Genomic DNA, 20,830 nt, shown 5'->3' with positions numbered 1-20,830 from the left:
CCCGGAGTCTGGAGGTGCGGTGCATCTGGGATGCCTGTCTTCCCAGGTCTCCTTGCACTTCACTCTGATCAGAGAGGGTAAGAGGTACGGCCTCCAACAAGGAACTTAGGAGCTGCAGAGCAGGAAGGTGCTTGAATCCGATTCTTCACCCACCTGGGTGATTGTGCGCGCACACGTGTGTGGTGTGGTGTGCATTGCTGACAGCTTCCCTTCCAATGCAGTGCGTGATCAGATTGTCTCTCTTTCCTCTACAGCTGTCCTGCGGAGGGCCTGGTGGGCATGGACACCTTTTCCCTACCTTAGTGTGACCATTCCAACACAAAACCGCTAAGGCCATCTAAGGGGCGCCTGTGCCAGGAGAGGAGGGCGGCGTGCCCCGGCCGCAGAGCCATGCCTTTCGGCCTGAAGCTTCGCAGGACTCGGCGCTACAATGTCCTGAGCAAGAACTGTTTTGTGACCCGGATCCGCCTGCTGGACAGCAATGTCATCGAGTGCACCCTGTCGGTGGAAAGCACAGGGCAAGAGTGCCTTGAGGCGGTGGCCCAGAGGCTGGAGCTGCGGGAGGTGAGTTGAGCGTGTGTCCCTGTGTGGGGATGGGTCCTCAAAAGAACCAGCTGCTAGCTGCTAACATGTCGGCACCTGCTGAGTTTTTAGCCTAACTGTGCGTTTAGAGGAACCTGCTGTTCTTAGTGCGGGTGGGACCTGACAGAGTTCCAGTGGCTCAGGGGACCAGCGCTGATGTCAGAGGGAGGGCCTGCAGCTGGTGGTGGGAAGTGGGTTTCCTTTTGTTTCCTGTGTGAGATGTTTGGGGGAGAGGGAAGAAGGAGAGACTCTCCCCACCAAAGCCTTTTTTTTTTTCTCTTTAAAACAGTTTGAGTGGGCAGTTGGCATTCAGGTTGGATGGCTGTGTCACAAGGAGAAGCCACCCCCGTTCCGGATGGCTGCAGCTGCCTTTTGTTTGTTTCGTACTCCCCCTTAGAAAGACGGGGAGCAAACGGCAGTTAAAGTGAGAGTGACCCAGAGACATTGAGAAAGCTTTTCTTAAAAGAACTAAAAACAGATAAAAATTAGTGTGTGTGTGTGTGTGTGTGTGTGTGTGTGTGTGTGTGTGTGTGTAGGCTAGAGGACAACCTTGGGTATCATCTGCAGGAGTGCTGTCCTCATCCTTTGAGGCTGAGTCACTAAGTCTGGAGTTCACTGAACTATCTGTCTACAGGGATCCTCCTGCCTCCGCCCCCGCACCCCAAGCCCTGGGACTCCCAGCATGCCATGCCTGGGATGTTTATGTGGGTTCTGGGAATTGAACTCACATCCCTCTGCTTGTATATTAAGTATTAAGTACTTTACTTCCAGAGCTACCTTCCCATCCCCAGGGAGAGTGGTTACAATAGGTATTTGTTCTCTGGGCTCCATGCATGCCATTCTTTTTGGTGTTTGTTTAACAGGGTCTCACTTTGTGACCCAGGCAGGTCTCCAACTTGTCATCCCCTTGCCTCAGACTCCAGCTAGGATCCCAGCCACGCACCACCACCCTGTCACGTCAGGTCACCGTTAGGAGGGACTTGGCACAGTGTGCTGCTGCCATGATAAGGGAGCCACGTGGTTTTCATCTCCCAGGCATTCAGGATGAGAGTCTTTTGTCAGGAGTCCACACTTGTGCATTTTGAGTCCTGAGGGCCACATGACAGGTGGGCTCGTGGGCAGCACGTGGACAAATAGTAGCACACACTGAATGACACTTGACCCCTGAGATTCAGACCCCCCTGAACATCAGGAAGCACCGAGGACCTTGGGATCTCACTGGGATCCAGGGGACAGAAGAGACTGATGGGGACCTTCCACACGGGTTCCATCCCTTCTCCTTGTAGCTTCTTCCGCAGGGTGACCGTAGCTCTCTGGCAGGCTTTTGTTCCTGGACACCTCTGGTCCTTGCTGTCCTTCGCGTTTGGACTCTGGCTTCAGCCTTCCGGTGGGCAGTCTGTTCGGGTTCATTCCCACATGCAGCCAGAGGCTGTCCTCAACAGCAGATGAGTAAAGCTGGGCTGCTGACGCATAGACTGAGAAAAGTCCTGGCCTTGCTGCTGGCAGGTAGCTAGCTGTCCTTTGTTTAGTGGTGGCATTTTTGGTTATACATATTTACACATACCTAAATTCCTGTAGAAAAAGTAAAAACTTCAATTGTATAGCACTGAGGTAGTGAAGTGTTGTTGCTTTTTGAGTACTCCTAGTCCTGTTGTTAACAGATTATTCCTATGCATTGGGATCATTATACTATATGGTAAACAGCTATGCACGCAGGTAGCATTTGTTGTGTTGAACTTGGCTCAGATTATGATTCTGAAGCTCATTTGCTGAGTGACTGTGGAGAAATTACTGAACCTGTCTGGTTTCTGTTTCCTGACCTGTCAAGTGGGAATAGTGACGCTTACTTTGTGGTCCTCTTCTCAGTCTTCAAAGTCCTTCTGTCTGGAAATATGGAGTGCTGCGTCCAGTAATTCGTAACTATTTGAACTTCAATGTCTTTAAAAATGATTTTTACTAAAGAAAACTTGAGTGGCTTCCTTAGGACTTGATGGACACTTGGGAACATTAGGAGGGTCCAGCACTTCGGTGACCGATGAAGACTGAGTGCCACCTGCAGTAAATCATGTCACAGAGTCGGTCAGGATGTTGCCTGTCCTTAGTCATTCAGTGAAGACTCCTGTGGGCCAGGGGTAGAAAGAAGCCTGCCTGAAGGGAGACGAGGGTAGGTCAGTGGGTAAGGTGCTTGCCGCCTGAGGAGGAAGGCCTGACGTCAGTTCTCCAGCACCCACAGAAAAGGCTAAGTGTGGCAGTGTATGTCAGAACGCCAGAACTGAGGGATAGAGATGGACAGGTGTGTCCCCAGGGCTCAGGGACCAGCCAGTCTAGCTGAAGTACCGAGCTCCAGATTCAGTGAGACCCTTTCTAAAAGTAAAGTTCTCGGACACATTGTGATGTGTCAGCCTCTGGCCTCTACACACACTGCTTGAGTAAGCACATCTACACACTCATGTGCGCACAACACATAGACAGACAGACAGACGGACACACACACACACACACACACACACACACACACACACACACACACTTACAGAGTCTCTGTGCTTTGAATCTGGACCTGAAGGCTACATTAGGCATTCAGGTAGAAAATATGAAAGGTCTTCCTTAGCACAGGGAGCTGGATTTGCAGAGAGGAGAAGTCAAGAGCACCTGCCCAGGTTGGGGGTGGTGGTGGTGAATGGGTGGCTGAGGGGTGGGGTGGGGTGGGGGGCTGGGTGTGTGTGTGGAGGGGGTGCAAAGGCATCTCTCCTGCTTACCTACCAGCAAAGCTCTGGGGAGCAGTGGGAGGTGGGGTGTGTTGGGACACGTGTGCAGTTGCTCTCTGCCAACCCTGGCTTCCTTCTGAGAGGTCAAAGGGCAACCCAGATGATCCTACAACTACCTGTCAGGAGGATAAAGGGGGTGATTCCAAGGCTCCCGTCAAGTGTGCATTGTTGTGTGATTGACATCTCAGTGTCCAGGTGCGGTTCCGCTCTCACACTGGCTTTGTGCTGACTGCACTCGAGGACTCCGTCACCGCAAATCACAAATCACTTTCTCTGTGGGGCTTCCACTTTCATCCTGTGACAGATGACGCTGGAGCTCTGACCCTTCCTAGTCATTCCTAGCTCCTCCCAAATTAAAGGAGAGAGAACTAGCTCTGTGCATGCCTCCAACAGAAATGTCTTCTACCCAAACGGGAAGCAGGAGTGGTTAAACACAGGATGGAGCCTCCTCAAACTGGCCTTGTGTTTTTATGGGTACCTGTTGCCCAGTTTAGCCTCTTTTTCTTTTCCAAGTTTGTGTTTTATCCAAAGCTATCAGCTGTGGCATTAATCGTCCATGGTTGGCTGTTTTCATGTGTAAAGATTTCAGAGACGCAGGCATGGACTCAGCCTGCATTTCCCATCAAAGAAAGGTGAGCTCACATCACAGAGAGGGTGGGGCTTGATTGATGCCAATCTACTGGCGCTTGGTAACAGCTGTGATTGTCTGATGTAGGGACTATTTGATTGACAGGAAAACCTCATTCCCCAACCTGTGGAATCTAACTCTGTTCTGTAACCTGCTTAACCACAGCTTGGATTTTAAAATGATCAGCACAGGGACCGACGAGACCTGTTGCTTTGTTTTCTGTTGCTGTGATAAAGCACCGACTGAAAGCATCTTGTCGGGGAGAGGGTGGTTTCATCTTATACTATACAGTCCATCATCTAGGGTAGCCTGTTAGGAGCTCAAGGCAGAAACCTGGAGGCAGAAACTGCAGCAGAAGTCATAGAGGAATGCTGCTCACTGGCTTGCTCTCTGTGGCTTGCTCGGTCTGCTTTCTTATACAGCCTAGAATCACCTGCCCAGGAATGTCACTGCCCACAATGGGTTAACTGTTAATTAAGAAAATGTCCCACAGATATGCCCAGAGGCCAGTCTGGTATAAATATTTCCTCAGTGAAGATCCCAGCTACGTCTAGGTTTGTGTCAAGTTTTAAAAAAAAACTAGAACAGATGGCCGCCTGAGTAAAGAAAGGTGCTTGCCATCAAGCTTGACTAATGACCTGAGTTTGATCCCTGGATCCACACAGTAGAAAGAGAGAACTAATGCTTACAAATTGTCCTCTGACCTTCACGTGTGCACCGTGGCACACGTACACCATAGCACGCAAACACACACACACACACACACACACACACACACACACACACACACACACCATTTCAAGTATCAATACTGAGTAGGAGTCCTGCTGAGAGTAAATTGTGGGGGGAGTGTTATGGCCTTTGAATTTTTGTGTTGATTTCTTGTCTTATGAATATTATCATTGGAAATCTTAGCTAGCTTAGTGCCTGGCCTCTACTGTAGTGATAACTGTACCTTCATTTTAGTAGGAACAGAGGTGGTTATTTCTCAGCCTTCGCTCTTAAGTCTTTCTCATTGGGTGTGTTATGAGGGAGTCGCGCTGCTTCAGGAGAATGCTTGCTTGGCTGTAATCATGACGGGCTTCATGGGTCACTGTTACAGTTGCAGCTTGTTTTCCTGTATTTTCATGAAGACATTGGCTGTAAGAACAAGGATGGCCCCCTCGTTAGTTATACATATGCTCTAGAGTCCCCAGACCTACCCAGTACAGAGGCTGGGTGCATGCAAGATGGTCTTAGTTCTCCAGCTGTGGAGGACATTGACTTATTTTCCAGAGTCACTGGAATGTAGCATGAAGAGCTGCCCAGAGCCTGCTCTACGGCTGCGTCTGAAGTATCTCTCATGCCTGAGAGAAGCCTTCAGCGCTTGTGCGTAGCTCCTTTCTTTCTCTCAGGTGGGGCCATACCAACTCTGCTTCTTGACTGACAGCTGAAATACTGGGCGAGGCGGGGTGCCTGTTGGAGCTTAATGCGAGATCTTCTAAACTTTTGCTTCTGGCTGATTACCTCTTCAGAATGCCTGCATTAAGATCAAGGCTTTAATCCCCTGTAATTGCCAGGACGGCATGTGTGACCCTCACAGATGGCATTAAAGCCATGCCATGGGTCACAAAACTGGAGCAACCAAACCCTCTACAATCTTCTGCCGTGAATAGTTAGTGTGTGCAGTTACATCATCTCATTATAAATGAATGGAAGAGGGGTGGAGATGTAGCTCAGGGGTAGGGTACTTGTCTGCTGTGTGCGAGGTGTGGGATTTGATCCCCGGCACCACAGTAAGAAGGAATCCTGTCAATGACACCCTGAACTATTTTTAACACGTTTTCTTCGGAGCACTCTGAGGTCCACAGCAGAATGAGAAGGGACAGGATTCCCCACAGACCCAGCTCTGTCTCCTGCTTTTCTTACCACCAGACGGTGTCTGGAAGAGCAACTCAAGAAATGACTTGCTTGGGCTCCTGCTTGGAGGGATAGATTGCATTATGGGGGAAGGCATGCCAACATGAGTGAGCCAGTCACATTGTCTCCACAGCCAAGCAGAGAGCAGCCAGGAAGTAGGGCGAGCCAGTAAAACTTCAAGGTCCACCCCCAGTGACCCATATCCTCCATCAAGCTTCCCCTCCTAAATATCCCACAACTTTCTCCAAGACAGTGCCACCAGCTGGGGGTCGAGCTTATGGGGACATTCCATACTCAGGTCACAGCACTAGCTGCCCTCCATTCTGTTTAAAGGTCTTCATTCCCTGGGATCTTTCCACAGTCATTACCATGAACACCAACACTGTGGCAAACCCGCCTGCCACTGCAAACACTAGCTGGCATCTTAGTACACTTCTGTTAAAATGCAAAACTCCAAATAAACCCAGGACGTGCTCACATGAAAATGTCATCTTCCTGTGGCTCTCCCTATGCTCTTCCGTTTCAGCTGGTTCTTAGTAATTGACTCAGAGCTACAGTTCTTCTTTCTGGGAACCGGTTTTTACTGCCTTCTTTCTTGCTCATTATAGAACTCAAGGCACCAGAGCTGAGGCCTTAAAACTAAAATACAACGTGGGATTTATGCCCAGAGGTATCCAGAGGGTCAGCCAGGTCTGCTTTATGTTTGGTGCTTTAGACAGAAAGCTGGCATTCTGGGCCTTTCCTCGGGGGAATGAGGTTCCTTTAATAGTGCGAGAGGTGATTTCTGTTTGTAAGTACCAGCCATGTTTCACACAACCACGTGGCAGTGTTTAGTGGTGAAGCCTGGGGAACCAAACTGAGCTGAACTTTAAGCTGGGCATGCGCAGCTGTGCTGGTGGGACCTGGGACGTCCAAGGGACGGCCCCTTGGACCTGGCATGGGGGGTGGGGGTTGTTATTGCTTGCTACACAGCTAGTCGGATTGAGACTGTAGGTCTGATTACAATTCCTGTGACGCAACTTGTAGAGATGTGGCTGGATAAACCCGTGCTGTACCATAACCTAGTAGATCCGCACCATGGGTGTGCACTGTCAGATCCGCACCATGGGTGTGCACTGTCAGATCCGCACCATGGGTGTGCACTGGCAGATCCGCACCATGGGTGTGCACTAGTGGATCCGCACCATGGGTGTGCACTAGTGGATCCGCACCATGGGTGTGCACTAGCGGATCCGTACCATCGGTGTGCACGGCCCACCCCACCCTGCCAGCATCTGTTCTTGTTTTCATAAGAGTCATCTCACCAGGGTGAGGTAGTTTTGATTTGCATTTTTGTGGCAGCAAGAAGCTGTTGGATATTTCCCTTGACCTATGGACTGTCTGAGCTCCATCGGTTCATAAACACCTGCTCATTTCATTTGCCTTTATTGTAGGCCCATTTCTTGAGCAGTTTTATAACTGTTTCATGGCATCAGTGCATAGCCAGTCACTGGGAACTGTTTTGTGACCTTTGAAAAAGACTATTTCAGTAGCAGCAGTAACAAATGCTCACACTACAAATTCAGTTTCCATCAAGGGTGGTTTATTTTGTTATTTAGAACTCTTTACTATTTACTGTGGCTCGAGCTTAGTACTTTGAGTCTCAGAACTCATTTCTCTCTCTCTCTGTGCATGCGTGTGTGTGTGCATGCGTGCATGTATGCATGCGTGCATGTGTGTGTGTGTGTTGTACAGGAGTATGTGCTCTGTAATATGGCCCTTCTTTGTGTGTGTGTGTGTGTGTGTGTGTGTGTGTGTGTATGTGTGTGTTGTGCAAGAGTATGTGCTCTGTAAAATGACTCTTCTTTGTGTGTGTATGTTTGTGTTTGTTTATTTTTTCCCTGGTGTTGTGGTCTCAGTGGGAATGAAAAGACAGAAATTTAGAAGAATACGCTACAAGGTGGAAGGGCAATAACATTTTTGATTTCAGGCTAGAGAGATAAAAGCACTGACTGTTCTTGCAGAAGACCTGGGTCTGATTCAAGCACCTACATGGTGGTCCCCAACCATTTGTAACTCTAGTTCCAGAGGATCTGATGTCCTCTTCTGGCCTCTGTGGGCACCAGGCACACACAGACATATATGCATGCAAAACAATTAAACACATTAAATAGATAAATCTTTAAAAAAATAAAAATTAAAAATTCCTCCCTCAGTGGATCATTGAGTTGTTCATGTGGCTGGCTGGTTTCTCAAGCATTGGGACCATAGATGCATGCCACTGTGCTAGCCTTTTCTGTGGATGCTGGGGATCAAAATTGAGGTCCTCACACCTGCTTAGCAAGTACTCTATTATCTGAGCCACCTCCCTAGCCCCCCACCCCTACCTGGCATCATTTTCTAATTCCATGGCTCACAGGTATTCTGGTCAGTTTTCTGTCACTGTATATGATAACCCGAGGCAACCAGCTTATGGAGAGGAAAGGACGATGTAGAGCATGGATTCAGTTTGTCATCCATTGACCCTTTCTCTCTGTGCTGAGGCAGCATATTCTGCTGGAAAGACACAGAGGAGTAAAGCCAAGCGTGTCACAGTCAGAAGGCAAGAGGGGACAAGGAGGGCTCAGGGTCCTGTGGTCCCCTTCCACGGTGCATCCCCTCCAGGCCCTGGGTACCCTGAGACCAAGTCTTTAGCGTATGAGCCTGGGGGGTGGGGGTGGGGTTCTAGGTTCTAGATCTAAACCATGACGATATTGATGCTAAAAAGAGCCAGTGAAAAGGAGTCATGTGACCTGCCTGTTGAAGTGCTTGCTATGATCCACAGACGTGGGTGGCAGATATTAATTAGGTAGTCAGTGTTTCTTGCAGCCTGTGGAAAAGAATTGCAGTCACCTCATTTTAAAGACAAAGCTCTAGGAATCTAAGGGTCCCTTTGTGTATAGAGTCAGAGAGAGAGAGAGAGAGAGAGAGAGAGAGAGAGAGAGAGAGAGAGAGAGAGAGAGAGAGCGCTCAACAATTGGAGGTAGACGGGCCACAGATCTCTTCCGTGCGGTGACCTGTAGACCTTGACTGCATCCTCTCTCATGTTGGAGACATAGATGGGCCCACAGAAGCTGGAACATGACTCAGTCACCTTTGTGTGAGTTCACAGAGACATCACCTGAGCACTGAGCATGGTATTTTGTAGCTTGCGAGGGTATAGACCTAAGCCTGCCCTTTGGAGCACCATGGAGGATGCAACCATTTCACTCCTCTGAGAAAAACGTCCCTGCCAGCCTGTGGTGCTCTGGCTTTCACAGGTCAGGGCACACCTGGGGTGCTAGGAAAGCAGGACCAAGGCTTCACTGGGGATTTTGGTGGAGAATGCTCTGTGGTGAGCGTAGGGGCTGCCAGCTGCAGTGAGGACAGAGAAAGAATGCCTTTGGAAATTAAACTTGGTAATGAAAACATTCTTCTGAAGGCAGAGCTCCAGGTGTGCTGTAAAGAAGCCTAGGCTGTAATCGGAACACAAAGGCATCTTCAGAAGCAGCGATCTCTTTTTTTCACACTAATCCTGAAATCCTAGCACACGTCCCTATAAAGACAGGATTGGGTGCATGAAGGTACCTGTTTCAATCATTCAGCGTGCTGCTCATAGCCAAGCCGGTTGAGGCTTCAAGTTTTAGGGTGACAATCACATGTTCATCTATCAAATGCCTCTGTAATCTGCCAAGAGCCCCCAGTGGCTTTGCGGGCAGCTGTGGAGAAGAGAGCCTTCCAGTCTCAAAGCTTGGGAGGGGGAGGAATTCACCATAATTTATGTATAATAAAATGGTACAGGGCACTGCGTTCGAAGTACTCATTAAAGTACAAACAGAGGACGTGGCTTTTGGGTTAGAATCTGATAGATTGTGAAGTTTCTACAGTGTCAGGACTCTTGTCTGGCAGGGTTTGTCTTCTTAGTAAGAAATTACTCTATGGTAGATTCAAGAATTATCCTGGCCTTTGCCAGCATGCTGTGTGTGAAATCACACAGGGAGTCATCCTGCTGAACTCAGCAAAGAAGTAAGCCTTGGGGCTGGGGAGACAGTTCAAGGACCTGAGCTCAGTTCCCAGCAACCATGTAAAAAACTCAAGTGTGGTGGGTGCACTTGTAATCCCAGCCCTGGGGGTGGTGGTGGTGGAGACAGGAGACTGCCTGGGCTTCACTAGACAGCCAGTCTAGTCTAGTCAGTGAACCCCAGGTCCCAGCGAGAGATCTTGTCTAAAAGCCAAGGTGGCTAGCTCCTGAGGAGGGTACCCAAGGCTGACCTCTGGTCTCTGCCTAGGTGCTTATACGCTCCTGTACATATACATGCTCAAAGTCAGCCCCGTGCCCAGTCCACCCCATCCTTTCACCTAGCACAAGTTTATGGAGACCCACATGCACGAATAACAGAACTGGTTGGGAGTGCTGCATCTGGATGCTCCATGTAGGTGCATCATGTGGAGAAGAAACTGGATCCTTGTAGGTAGGCCCCGGATCTCAGAGTTCTGGGGACCCAAGTGTGGGAGGCTTGCTCTCTGGATGGTCTTGGCCTGCTGTGAGAAGCACAAACTGATGTGATTTTACCCTTTGTCTAGACGCACTACTTCGGCCTGTGGTTTCTCAGCAAGAGCCAGCAGGCGAGATGGGTGGAGCTGGAGAAGCCACTGAAGAAACACCTGGACAAGTTTGCTAATGAGCCTCTGCTTTTCTTTGGAGTCATGTTCTATGTGCCAAATGTGTCATGGCTTCAGCAGGAAGCCACGAGGTAGGTTGTGTTCCCCCTTCAAGTTCCCCATAAGGGTGTGGATCACCGAAAGGCTTCTGGTGAAGGGGAGGCGTGCTGGCTGATTTCGTTGTGTGTGGAGGCAGAGAGGGTGGGGTGGCTGGAGACGGTCTGCCAGTTGCCATGCAACTGCAGAATTTGGTTTGACCCGTGTAGCTAATGCCAGACATTCCCTATAGCCCCGGTAAGATGGATAGAATTTGTATGTAACAGCAAAGAAGTATTTGTTGGGGATGGTCAGTTGAATAGGTATGCAAGATTTTAATAGAACTAACCACCTAATTCCGTTTGTCTACCCCACCCAACTCCCCAAACACTGCTGGATTTTGTACCTGAGGACTAGGGTGGTTTTAAAGATGGAAGGAAACTTGAGGAGAAAAATGGCGAGGGGGCAAGAGTTTTGATTACGTGGTGTCACATGAACAGGGTAGGAAGGTGGCAGCATGGCAGAGACTCGGGGCTGGCCGTGCCATCTTGTGTCCTTGTAGGAACCGCAAATGCTCGTAATGTTTGGATGGCTTATGATTTACAGAGCAAAACAAGAACATTTTGTTGGCGTTAGTATGGTATACATGATGCTTGTGAAAGCACCTCAGAATCACTCATCAAGGGGACGTTTCTGGAGGGAGCCAGAGGCCCAGGAGCACTTTTCCTTTTTGTTTTTAAAACCTGTTGCTCAGATTTGGGCTCTGGGAATCCTAGAGATGCTAAGCTGTGACATGCTTCGAGGACAGCAGAGAACGCCACATTGTTTTCCACTGTGTGGGTTTCAGGATTGTGTGTTTCTCAAATAAATGACAACTCAATTGAAATGTATGTGTTTCCTCCTCCTCTCCCTCCTCCTCCTCCTCTCCCTCCTCCTCCTCCTCCTCCTCCTCCTCCTGCTCCTCCTCTCCCTTCTCCTCCTCTCCCTCCTCCTCTTTGTGAAAAGCTGTTGCTGGTAGCTGTGGATGTGGCTCAGTGGGTAAAATGCCTGCTGTCCAAACATGGAGACCTCAGTGGGCCTCCCCAGAACCTGTGTAAAATCTGGGTGTGGCAGCAGGGGCCTGTGACCCCAGTGCTGGGAGAAGGGTTGGGCAGAGCCAGGTGGACCCAGGCTTCATCAGCCAGTTTTGAGGTAGATAATTGGAAAGTGGGGCTTTTTGAGGTTAATTTGAGATTGTCTCATCTCACCCACTACAGCAAGTGTCTTCATAATGGGGGAAGCCTGACAAGAGACTAATGACATTGGAGAAAATATGGACTAGTCAGGCCCAAAGTTAAGGCGACACCTGAGTAAAAACATAAAAAAGTATCAAAAGGAGGGCTGAGAGATGGCTCAGGCCCCACAGAATCCTGAACACCAGCATTTAATTGGCATCAGTGAACCCTAGTGCTGGAGAGGGGAAGCCCGGAGAGGCCCTGGGGTTTGCTGGTCAGCCAGCCTAGCTGGATTAGTGAGATCCAGGTCTTGTGAGGGATCCTGTCTGAGACATAAGGTGGGGAGTGGCTGAGCAAAGACACCCAGCATCGACCTCTGGCCTCCACACACATCCACAGTATATCAGAAGGAGAAGACATGGAATTCCAAAATCAAAGGAGAGAAAAAGAAATGACCTGATATGATTCTAGACATGTGACTGAACAAGCTGGCAACAGCTAGGCCCCTCCTAGGCAAATGAGGGATGAGTCATGAAACCATAGGAGTTAAAGAGATCAAGAAGCATGGAGCTCTCAGCCTCATTCCCAACTGGAAGATGTGTTCCATGAGCTTTGAGAATGTTAGTTCCTCGTTGCATAGACTTGACTCCCGCTAGGTCCTCCACAATTCTTTTCTTTTCTTCTTTCTTTTTTTTTTTTTTTTTTTTTTTGGTTTTTTTCGAGACAGGGTTTCTCTGTGTAGCTTTGCGCCTTTCCTGGAACTCACTTGGTAGCCCAGGCTGGCCTCGAACTCACAGAGATCCGCCTGGCTCTGCCTCCCGAGTGCTGGGATTAAAGGCGTGCGCCACCACCGCCCGGCCTTTTCTCCTTTCTTAACCAGGCTCCTCCCAGCAGGGGCTCTTGCCTGCCAGGCATCTACCCCTTATTATATGCTCCTGAACCAGGAAAGACTTTTTGCAGTGTGTTTTCATTGTAAACACATGCTTTTCATACTTTTCTGGGTCCAGAAGGTGAAAAGATGGTTTGTAAGTGAGGTGGAGAAGTTCTTTAATGGGCTACTTAATGATTGCAAGAGACAGCTGGAGAGCCCCTGGCCACTCACGCTGCAGCAAGGTTGGAATTGATGTCCTCCCAAGTCTTCTTCAAGTAAGAAAGGCCCTCTTCAGTGTTTCAATACTCAGAACACTTTTAAAGGAAACAGACTAGGGGGTAAAGTTCTTCCACGCAAGCGTGAGGACCCGAGTTCAGTTCCCAGCATCCATGTAAAATGCAGGACAAGGTGTGTGCTACATTTATCCCAGAGTTAGGGATGGGGAGGCAGGCAGGTCCTGGGAGCTTTCTGACCAACCGACTTAGCCGAAATGGCAAGCACCAGGGCCCAGAGAGGACCCTCTTTCAAAAAAAAAACAACAAAAATTAGTCCTGAGGAACCAAAATACACACCAAAGATACACAGGCATGCAGGTAGACAGATAGGCAGGCAGGCAGACAGACAGACAGGCAGGCAGACACACACACACACACACACACACACACACACACACACACACACAGGAACACTAAACCAAGGATAAATAATTTTTGAAGAGTGACCCTAAGACCCACAGTTCACGCCTGATTTCTGAAATGCATAATTAACTGTTAGATGTTTTTCTTTTCACTGGAATGTGTGTGTCTGGCATTGCTCACTGATGACTGAGGTGCTGGTCGAATGAAAAGGAACTCCTGTTCAACCCAGTGAGGTCAGGCGGCACGGACTCCTTTGCCAGGATGCTATGGTAGCTGGCTTTCTGGGGTGGGAATGTCCACCCCAGTGGTCAGTGTGCTACAGAATTTCATAGTGTCACTGCTGTTGTAACCAACCTGTCCCTCTCCTGCCAAAGACAGTCTGGGGACGCTGTGGTAGTGCTGAGGAGACTTGGGGTTGGGGGTGCTGTTCCAGGTCCTCGCATCTCAGGGTGCTGCTGCTGTGCCCCAGAGTGCCCGCTCCTTAAAATCGCATCCCCACTGCCCACCTCCTCCAAGTCCTGGACGGGGAGGCTGTGCCCTCGTCTGCAGGTCACATTGCCCAGCAGTTGGCAACAGGGCTTCTGACATGCTTCCTCTCTCCACCGGTGTGCACAAGCCTTTCTTCAGTGTTGGAGGGAGTTCCTGTTTGGGAACAAGAAGTTGTCTCTCAACCAACTACCAATGAATGACACATTTAGAGCTCTGGCCTTTGTGTTTCCTAAAGAGTCAGTTACCTTTGTCTTGTATGTGTGACAGAACATTTAGGTTGTTATGTTTCTAGACTGTGCTGTGGCCCTTTCCTGGTGGTGTCCCCTTTAGGTCTATGGCACACTGAGAGCGAAGCCAGGTCAGGCCAAGCCCTGCGTCTTCACATCAGACTAAATGATGCTTTGGATCCTGTATATGAGTGTCCATGTGTGCTCAGGGCACACGTTTTGGGCCACTTTTGCACCATCTTGTGAGATAGTCAAGATAGCATGGAGTATCATTTCTTAGTTCCATCTACCTTTTATTTCCTCATGTATACATTTATGTATGTATACATGTGTGGGGGGGGGTGCACATGCATATGCACATGTATGTGTGTGTTTGTGTACGTGCCTGTGAAAGCTCACAGTTGGTGTCCTGCATTTCCCTCTGTTGCTCCCTGCTTTATCTGCTGAAGCAGGATTCTCTCAGTTGAACCCAGAGCTCCATGGTTATGTCTAGTGGGGCTAGCCAGCTCGCTCCACTCTGTAATATGGCTAGTCCGCCTAGCCAGCTCGCTCCACTCCATGATATAACTAGTCGGGTTAGCCAGCTCGCTCCAAGGATTCTAGCTCCACTTTCCAAGCCCTGGAATTACAGGTGGGCTGCCACATACACTTGGCATTCGTATGGGTTCTGGGGTCGAACTTCAATTCTCACACATGGCAAACACATTTACCACTGAGCCCTCTTCCCTTGCCCCAACTTTGGTTTTTGAAACAGGATTTTATTGACCTAGAATTTAGCAATCAGGCCAGGCTGACAGCCAGTGAGCCTCAGGGGTCTTAGGCCAGGCTGACAGCCACTGAGCCCAAAGGGCCTGCCTCTCTGGTAGCATGTGCCCTTGTGCCTGGATTTCTCTGTGGACTCTGGGATTGAACTGAGTTCTCGGCTTTTACCAGCGTCCTCCTCCCTTGGTTGGAAACACCACTTTCGATTTTGCGGTCTCTCGTGTGTGCACTGCGCAAGTCTACAGCCAGAGTGTTCGGGGTGTCTCTTCCGGAAGCTTTATTAGGGCCACGGTTCCATGTTCCTCTATACTTTATTCTTGCTCCCCAGTTCTTTTACCATTTTACAATGTTCCCTGATGAAGACTTTTAAAAAGATTCATTTTAATTATGTGTTATGTGTGTGGATATGTACGCACGAGTGCAGGTACCCACAGAGGCCACCAGAGGTGTCTCACCTCCTGGAGCTAGAGTTCACAGGTAGATGGGAGCCCCCAGCGTGGGTGCTGGGAATGGAACTCAGGTGCTTGGAAGAGCAGCAAGCGCTCTTAACTGCTGAGCCATCCCTCCAGTCCAGCTCCCTGATGGACTTTTAGTTGGTCAGGGGCTGGAAGTAGAGAGTCCCACTGTGGGCAGGCACTTCTCTCCCAGTTATTGTTCCTGCCAGTCACTTTGAAAATGCAGCTGACACTGGAGTCCCATCTCTGGCTCTGCGCAGTCAGTGTGATGAGACAAGAGAAGAAGATGGTTTTCTTTAAGAAGTAGCGACCTTGGGGTGGGGTTGCAGTCTTCCTTAGGAGGCAGTTGCCGATTGCATTCTTTTTATTGTTTCTTTTGTGATACCAGGGTTTGAACTCATGGTCTTGTACATATCGAGCAAGTGCTCTGCCCCTGAGCCACATCCCCTGCCTACATTCCTTTTCAAGTTTCCTTTCATTAAGTGCCTCTTCCATGCTAGACTTCCCGCGAGGCAGCTGGAATGTGGGAATGGGCAGACTCAACGCCTTACCACCGAAGAGCTGCAACTCCAAGCAGGTTTTCTTTCACTTCCGTGTATTTGGTTGGTTGAAGGTTTATCTGCATTTTTTTTTAAGTTTGTGCTGTTCCCCTTTTTACTCCCTGGAGACTGTTGTGTCACTGGTCTGGAACCTAGGGTGCCTGCAGGTGCTCTCATAAACAAGGCTGGCATCCTGGTTCTGCCACCTGTACAGCCAGGGTCACATGGCCCGATGCTCAGCAAGGCCCTGAACTTGGCTTTACATTCTGGGTCGCCATCTCGAAATCTTCCCTCTTTGACTGACAGGTCCTACATTTTCGCGTCACACCAAACTGCCAAGAAGGACCCGGAGCACAGCTCCTGTTTTCTTCACTTGCCCAGTCCCTGTCATTGCCTGTGGCTCTCAGGATGGGTGGATCTGAGTCTACCATTGTGAATGCCATCAAAGAGAAATGCGCCTTACCAAATGCAGTAGACAGAAAGCTTTTATGCAGACACAAGTGTGCCTCTGGTCACCATCTCTGCTCCTGGCTCCGATCCTGCCTGGAAGATGTTGGGATGGGCCAAAGCTGATGAGTGTGTCTCCATTTTCAACTCTAATTTCCTCATGTTTAACCGAAGAATACTGAAGTCCACACCCTCCGTTCATTCAGGTGTGTGCCTAGGCCACAGGGTCATGGATATCAAGCTGCTTCTGGCTTTCTCTTCCTCCAGATAAAAGACACAGTCTTCAAGGTGTGCAGGTGGGTAGGTAGCTGTTTAGGGGACCTGCTGTGAGTAGAATGCAGAGGTGGAGGCACGCTCATCAACATTAGGCATGACTGGCAAGTGGCCGTTTCTGTGAATTCTTTGTGTCTGGGAGACAGATCAAACACTCAAATGGTCTTTAGTAATAACTAATTTGGTATAATTTGTTTTTTATTGAAAGGAAAAAAAATAAATGTTTTAAAAGCAAATGAATCAGAAACCTCATTCCTATTTCAAAGGAGTCTTCATATGCAGCGTTTGATTTCTTTTTCACTTGTATGTGTGTGTGTAAGTGTACATGTGTTTGCATGTGTATGAGTTCATGTGTATATGTCTGTGCATGCATGTGGAGACCTGCATCTCTTTATTCACTGAAACAGAGTCTCTCAATTGAACGCATGGTTGGTTAACTGGACTGTTCTGACAGGGATCTCCTGTCTCTGCTGCCAAGTGCTGGAATTAGTAAGGCCGCTGGGCCTACCGGCCGTTTCTGTGGGTCCCAGGATCTGAACCCTTGTCTTCCTGCTGTGAGCTCTGTAAGCATTGAGCTGTCTCCCTAGCCTGGTCTGCACTCTTTCAACCATGAAAGCTTACTGTACGCTTTACTCATTAGTAAAGCAGTTTGCAAAAACAGGTATACTATTCCTCAAATCTTTCCCTTTAACAAAGTGATGATTTGATCACAACACATTAAATCCTAGGTTATTATGTTTTTAGTGGCTTGTTATCTGGAACATCTTTAAAAAGCAGTCAAAAATAATGTGCTTTTCAGAGGGCTATCTTGAAACCCAGCTGAAAAAAATTCTCAAGCAAAACTGTGTTCTTTTTCTGAATTCCTTGATTTCCAACGTTGTGTTTGTTCGTTCATTGACTCCAAAGGGCCATTAGCCTAACCCTGCAAGGCTGAGAAGTTCTCGGCGTCTAACTGGTGAAGTGGTGAGGGTCTGCAGTGGAGAGCAGGTTAGGAACTGTGCATACTGTACTTGTTTCCAAAGCTGAGTGGAAGATGGTGATCCGGCGCCAGAGCGTTTACCCTCAGTGAAGGGATGGAGAGGAGAGAAAAACAGGAGCGTGGGAAGAGAGGTTCTGTCGTGTCCAAGCATGCCCGCTGTGCTTTATGGAGGTTTCAAAGACTTCCATTCCTCATAAAGAATTCTTGGGATTTGTAGGGGAGTCATTATAATGGGTGGGATTGGGCGTGGTGTGTTGATTGCAAAATGGTTTTTCCAAAAAATCTCAGGGTAGCGGAGGTGCGGGGAGTCAGTGTCTAGGGACCTTTGCTCTCTCTTGTCCCAGAAGGGCAGAATACTGGGATATTGAATTTGGAGTAGGGAAGAAGGGGAGGGGAGGGGACAGATCTGCTGTGTCCACACAGTAAAGGCATGGTACCAGAGCAGCAGCAGCAGAAATGGAAAGTGTAGACTTCAAGACTGTAAGCCCCCTGGTGTGTGGCTGGCTCCAGTCTGTCAGCAGTATGTGTGATGCTCTCAAGTTCACATGCAAGTGAACATCTCAAGTTCATGTGCTGCGCTAAGTGTCCCAGGTGAGTGGGCCTGATGAGATGGGTGTGGCTCCTAGTCCCTGAACAAAGTGTGCGATTTTATACACAGAGCTTTTACACCTAACAAATGGATATTTGGATCATTACATCAAGGGCATCTTTTATATCACTTTGAAACTGATTTAAAAACTATTGTGTGTCTGGTGTGTTTGTGGGATGGGGCTTGTCAGAGGACAGCTTTGTGGAGTTAGTTCCACCTTTACATGGGTTCCAAGAACCGGGCCTGCATGGCCAGTGCCTTTCCTCCCTAAGCCATCCGCCAACCCTCTGTCTTACCCATTTACCAGAGCAGAACACACTTCTTCTCTTCAAAGATGGTTGACTGACCCGAGGAGGTTCTGACTGACAGGACCAGTTCTGAAAGATCAAAACAAGACAGCTTATAGGCGGGTAGATGCCACCTTGGCTCGCCTTCTTCCCCAGTCCCCGCAGTTACACTGGCAGCGTGATTCCTTCCCATGCCCTGCCTGACCCTGTTGGCATCTAGGTTGTGACACAGTAGTCAAGTCCCATCAACCCAATCTCCTCCTTGACCCAGTGCTTTTGTGCAATCAAATAGCCTCAGTCTGTCTTAACACTTTTAACTGCTTACAAGAGAATTACCGTGGATGAACTGAGTGTGCAAGCGTTTCCCTACAAACTCTCCTTTCAAGACCTTGTTTGTTTATGAGCATCATTTTAGGGGCCAGACTGTAGGTCCTTATGCTGTCTGGAGAGCCAAGGCTCAAGTATTCCAGAGTTCTTACGTATTGGTTTCAGTTTCTGCCTCATCCCTGATTACCCATGAAGTTTATTCCTAACAAGGACATTATTATATATTATTATTTTTCTCATCACTGATCAAACAGAAGCAACTTAAGGGGAGAGGATTTGTTTGAGGGGACACAGTCCATCGTGATGAGGAAGGGGTGTTAGCAGGCAGTTTTGTGGAGGGGGAATGTGAGGGTTCTTCCCTACCTCCTCGCAGGAACAGAAAGTAAGGAGGAGGAGAGAGAGAGAGAGAGACAGACAGACAGACAGAGACAGACAGAGACAGAGAGGAGAGAGGCAGACAGACAGAGACAGACAGAGAGAGACAGAGAGACAGAGAGAGAGACAGACAGACAGACAGAGAGAAGAGAGGCGCAGACAGACACAGAGAGAGACAGGCAGACAGACAGATAGACAGAGACAGAGAGGAGAGAGGCAGACAAACAGAGACAGACACACAGAGAGAGACAGAAAGAGAGAGAAGAGAGGCAGACAGAGACAGACAGACAGACAGACAGAGACAGACAGACACACACACAGAGACAGACAGAGAGGAGAGAGGCAGACAGAGAGAGACACAGAGAGAGAGACAGAGAGACACAGAGAGAGAGAGACAGAGAGAGAGAGAGAGAGAGAGAGAGAGAGGAAGTGGAGTCAGACTATAAACTTCAAGACTGCCCCCCCCCAGTGAACTACTTCCTCCAGGTAGGCCCTACCTCCCAAAGGATCCATAATCCCCAGAAACAATACCACTAGCTGGAGACCAATCAGGCCCATGACCCTGTGGGAACATGTCACACCAAATGATAACAGGTACCCATTGTATTATGTCTGTGTTCTCGGGCGGTCACCTCCCAAACCCCGTAGCCCGCCTGAGAAGGAGGGTATCAGACAAAGTTCTCCCGGAGTCATAGTTTTATATCTCAACACAGTGCCACATAGGTGGCAAAGTGCATTATTTACAAGCCCAGAGTGACAATGGGACGTTGCTCAGCCACATTGCAGCTTATGACAGAAGCCCGGCCCTTTGGCTGACCCTGGACTGGTTTTAGGTGAAGCAGGCCTGCTGACTTAGGAGAGACGGCCAGTAGGATTTATTTGAACTCTCCGGGAGCCTCTGCGAACTCCCCACTCTCCTTCCCTGTGACTGCTGAGATGTACCACAGAATTGCTGGCATCGGAGGAGTGAGTTTTGTCAAAGAGAAGGAAGCAGCACAGACGGAGCGAGGGGGAGCAGGCGTTTCTTTGAATGAGCCTTTTACATAGTGAGCATTGTGCACCAGTGGGAACCAGGATGGGCTTTAGTTTGCATTTATCAGTCATCTCCAGCCTTGGGCATATAGTGCCAGGCTTTCAGATGACACTGAAGCCTTTAGAAGAGCGGAAAAGAAAGACACTGGAAAGGAGCAGTGGAGAAGGAGCCTGCCTGTGTCAAATTACCAGGTGTGGCTGTGGAAATAGTGAAGAGCCCAGGCCGAGGAATCAGAGGGGCAGGCTACGTCTTGCAGCCGTTGATGCCCCCAGCTCATCCCGTCGTTCTGCTTGCAGCTGGAGGGAACAAGGGGATGTTTCACCTGCTGCTTATCATCAGCACTGAGATGAACTAGTGCCAGTCAGAGCAAAGTGCAGCACACTTGACCTAAAATTGGCTAACACCAAGCCAGACACTTGATGCTTTACTAGGAAATCATGGAGATGAAGTAATGTCAGAAAAGTGTGCTTTTGAGGAGCAAACATGTTTCAAAGATGGTAAAAGCAATATTTACTAGGATGATAAAAGTATACGTTGTCCTCTAAGTTAAATGTGAAGTTTTCCTGCCTGATGTCACTGATATAAATGACCCACTGTGAATAGATGGGGGCCATTGGTATGTCTCTGATGGGACACTGATGTAAGCTACTTCTAGAATTCTCACGTCTGTTTCTAATGATTACTGGAGTCAGCAAAGAGCTATATTGGTTTTTAATGTTCAAGGAAAATGAAGTAGACCACAGAACCAGAACG

General features: G+C 48.8%; 1 protein-coding gene across 1 annotated transcript in view; it reads left to right on the top strand.

Annotated features, from left to right (window-relative positions):
* Ptpn14 (protein tyrosine phosphatase non-receptor type 14) overlaps positions 1–20,830 on the top strand; it is a 146,618-nt gene that overhangs the window by 60,509 nt on the left and 65,279 nt on the right. The window contains exons 2-3 of the mRNA XM_059280640.1: positions 255–564; positions 10,459–10,628. Coding sequence (XP_059136623.1) covers positions 391–564; positions 10,459–10,628 — 344 coding nt within the window. The 5' untranslated portion in view covers positions 255–390. The remainder of the gene's footprint in view (positions 1–254; positions 565–10,458; positions 10,629–20,830) is intronic.

The sequence above is a fragment of the Peromyscus eremicus genome, chromosome 15, assembly GCF_949786415.1.
Source record: "Peromyscus eremicus chromosome 15, PerEre_H2_v1, whole genome shotgun sequence".
Classification (NCBI taxonomy): Eukaryota; Metazoa; Chordata; class Mammalia; order Rodentia; family Cricetidae; genus Peromyscus; species Peromyscus eremicus.
The sequence above is the reverse complement of the archived record's forward strand: the minus strand, read 5'-3'. Positions and strand labels throughout refer to the sequence as shown.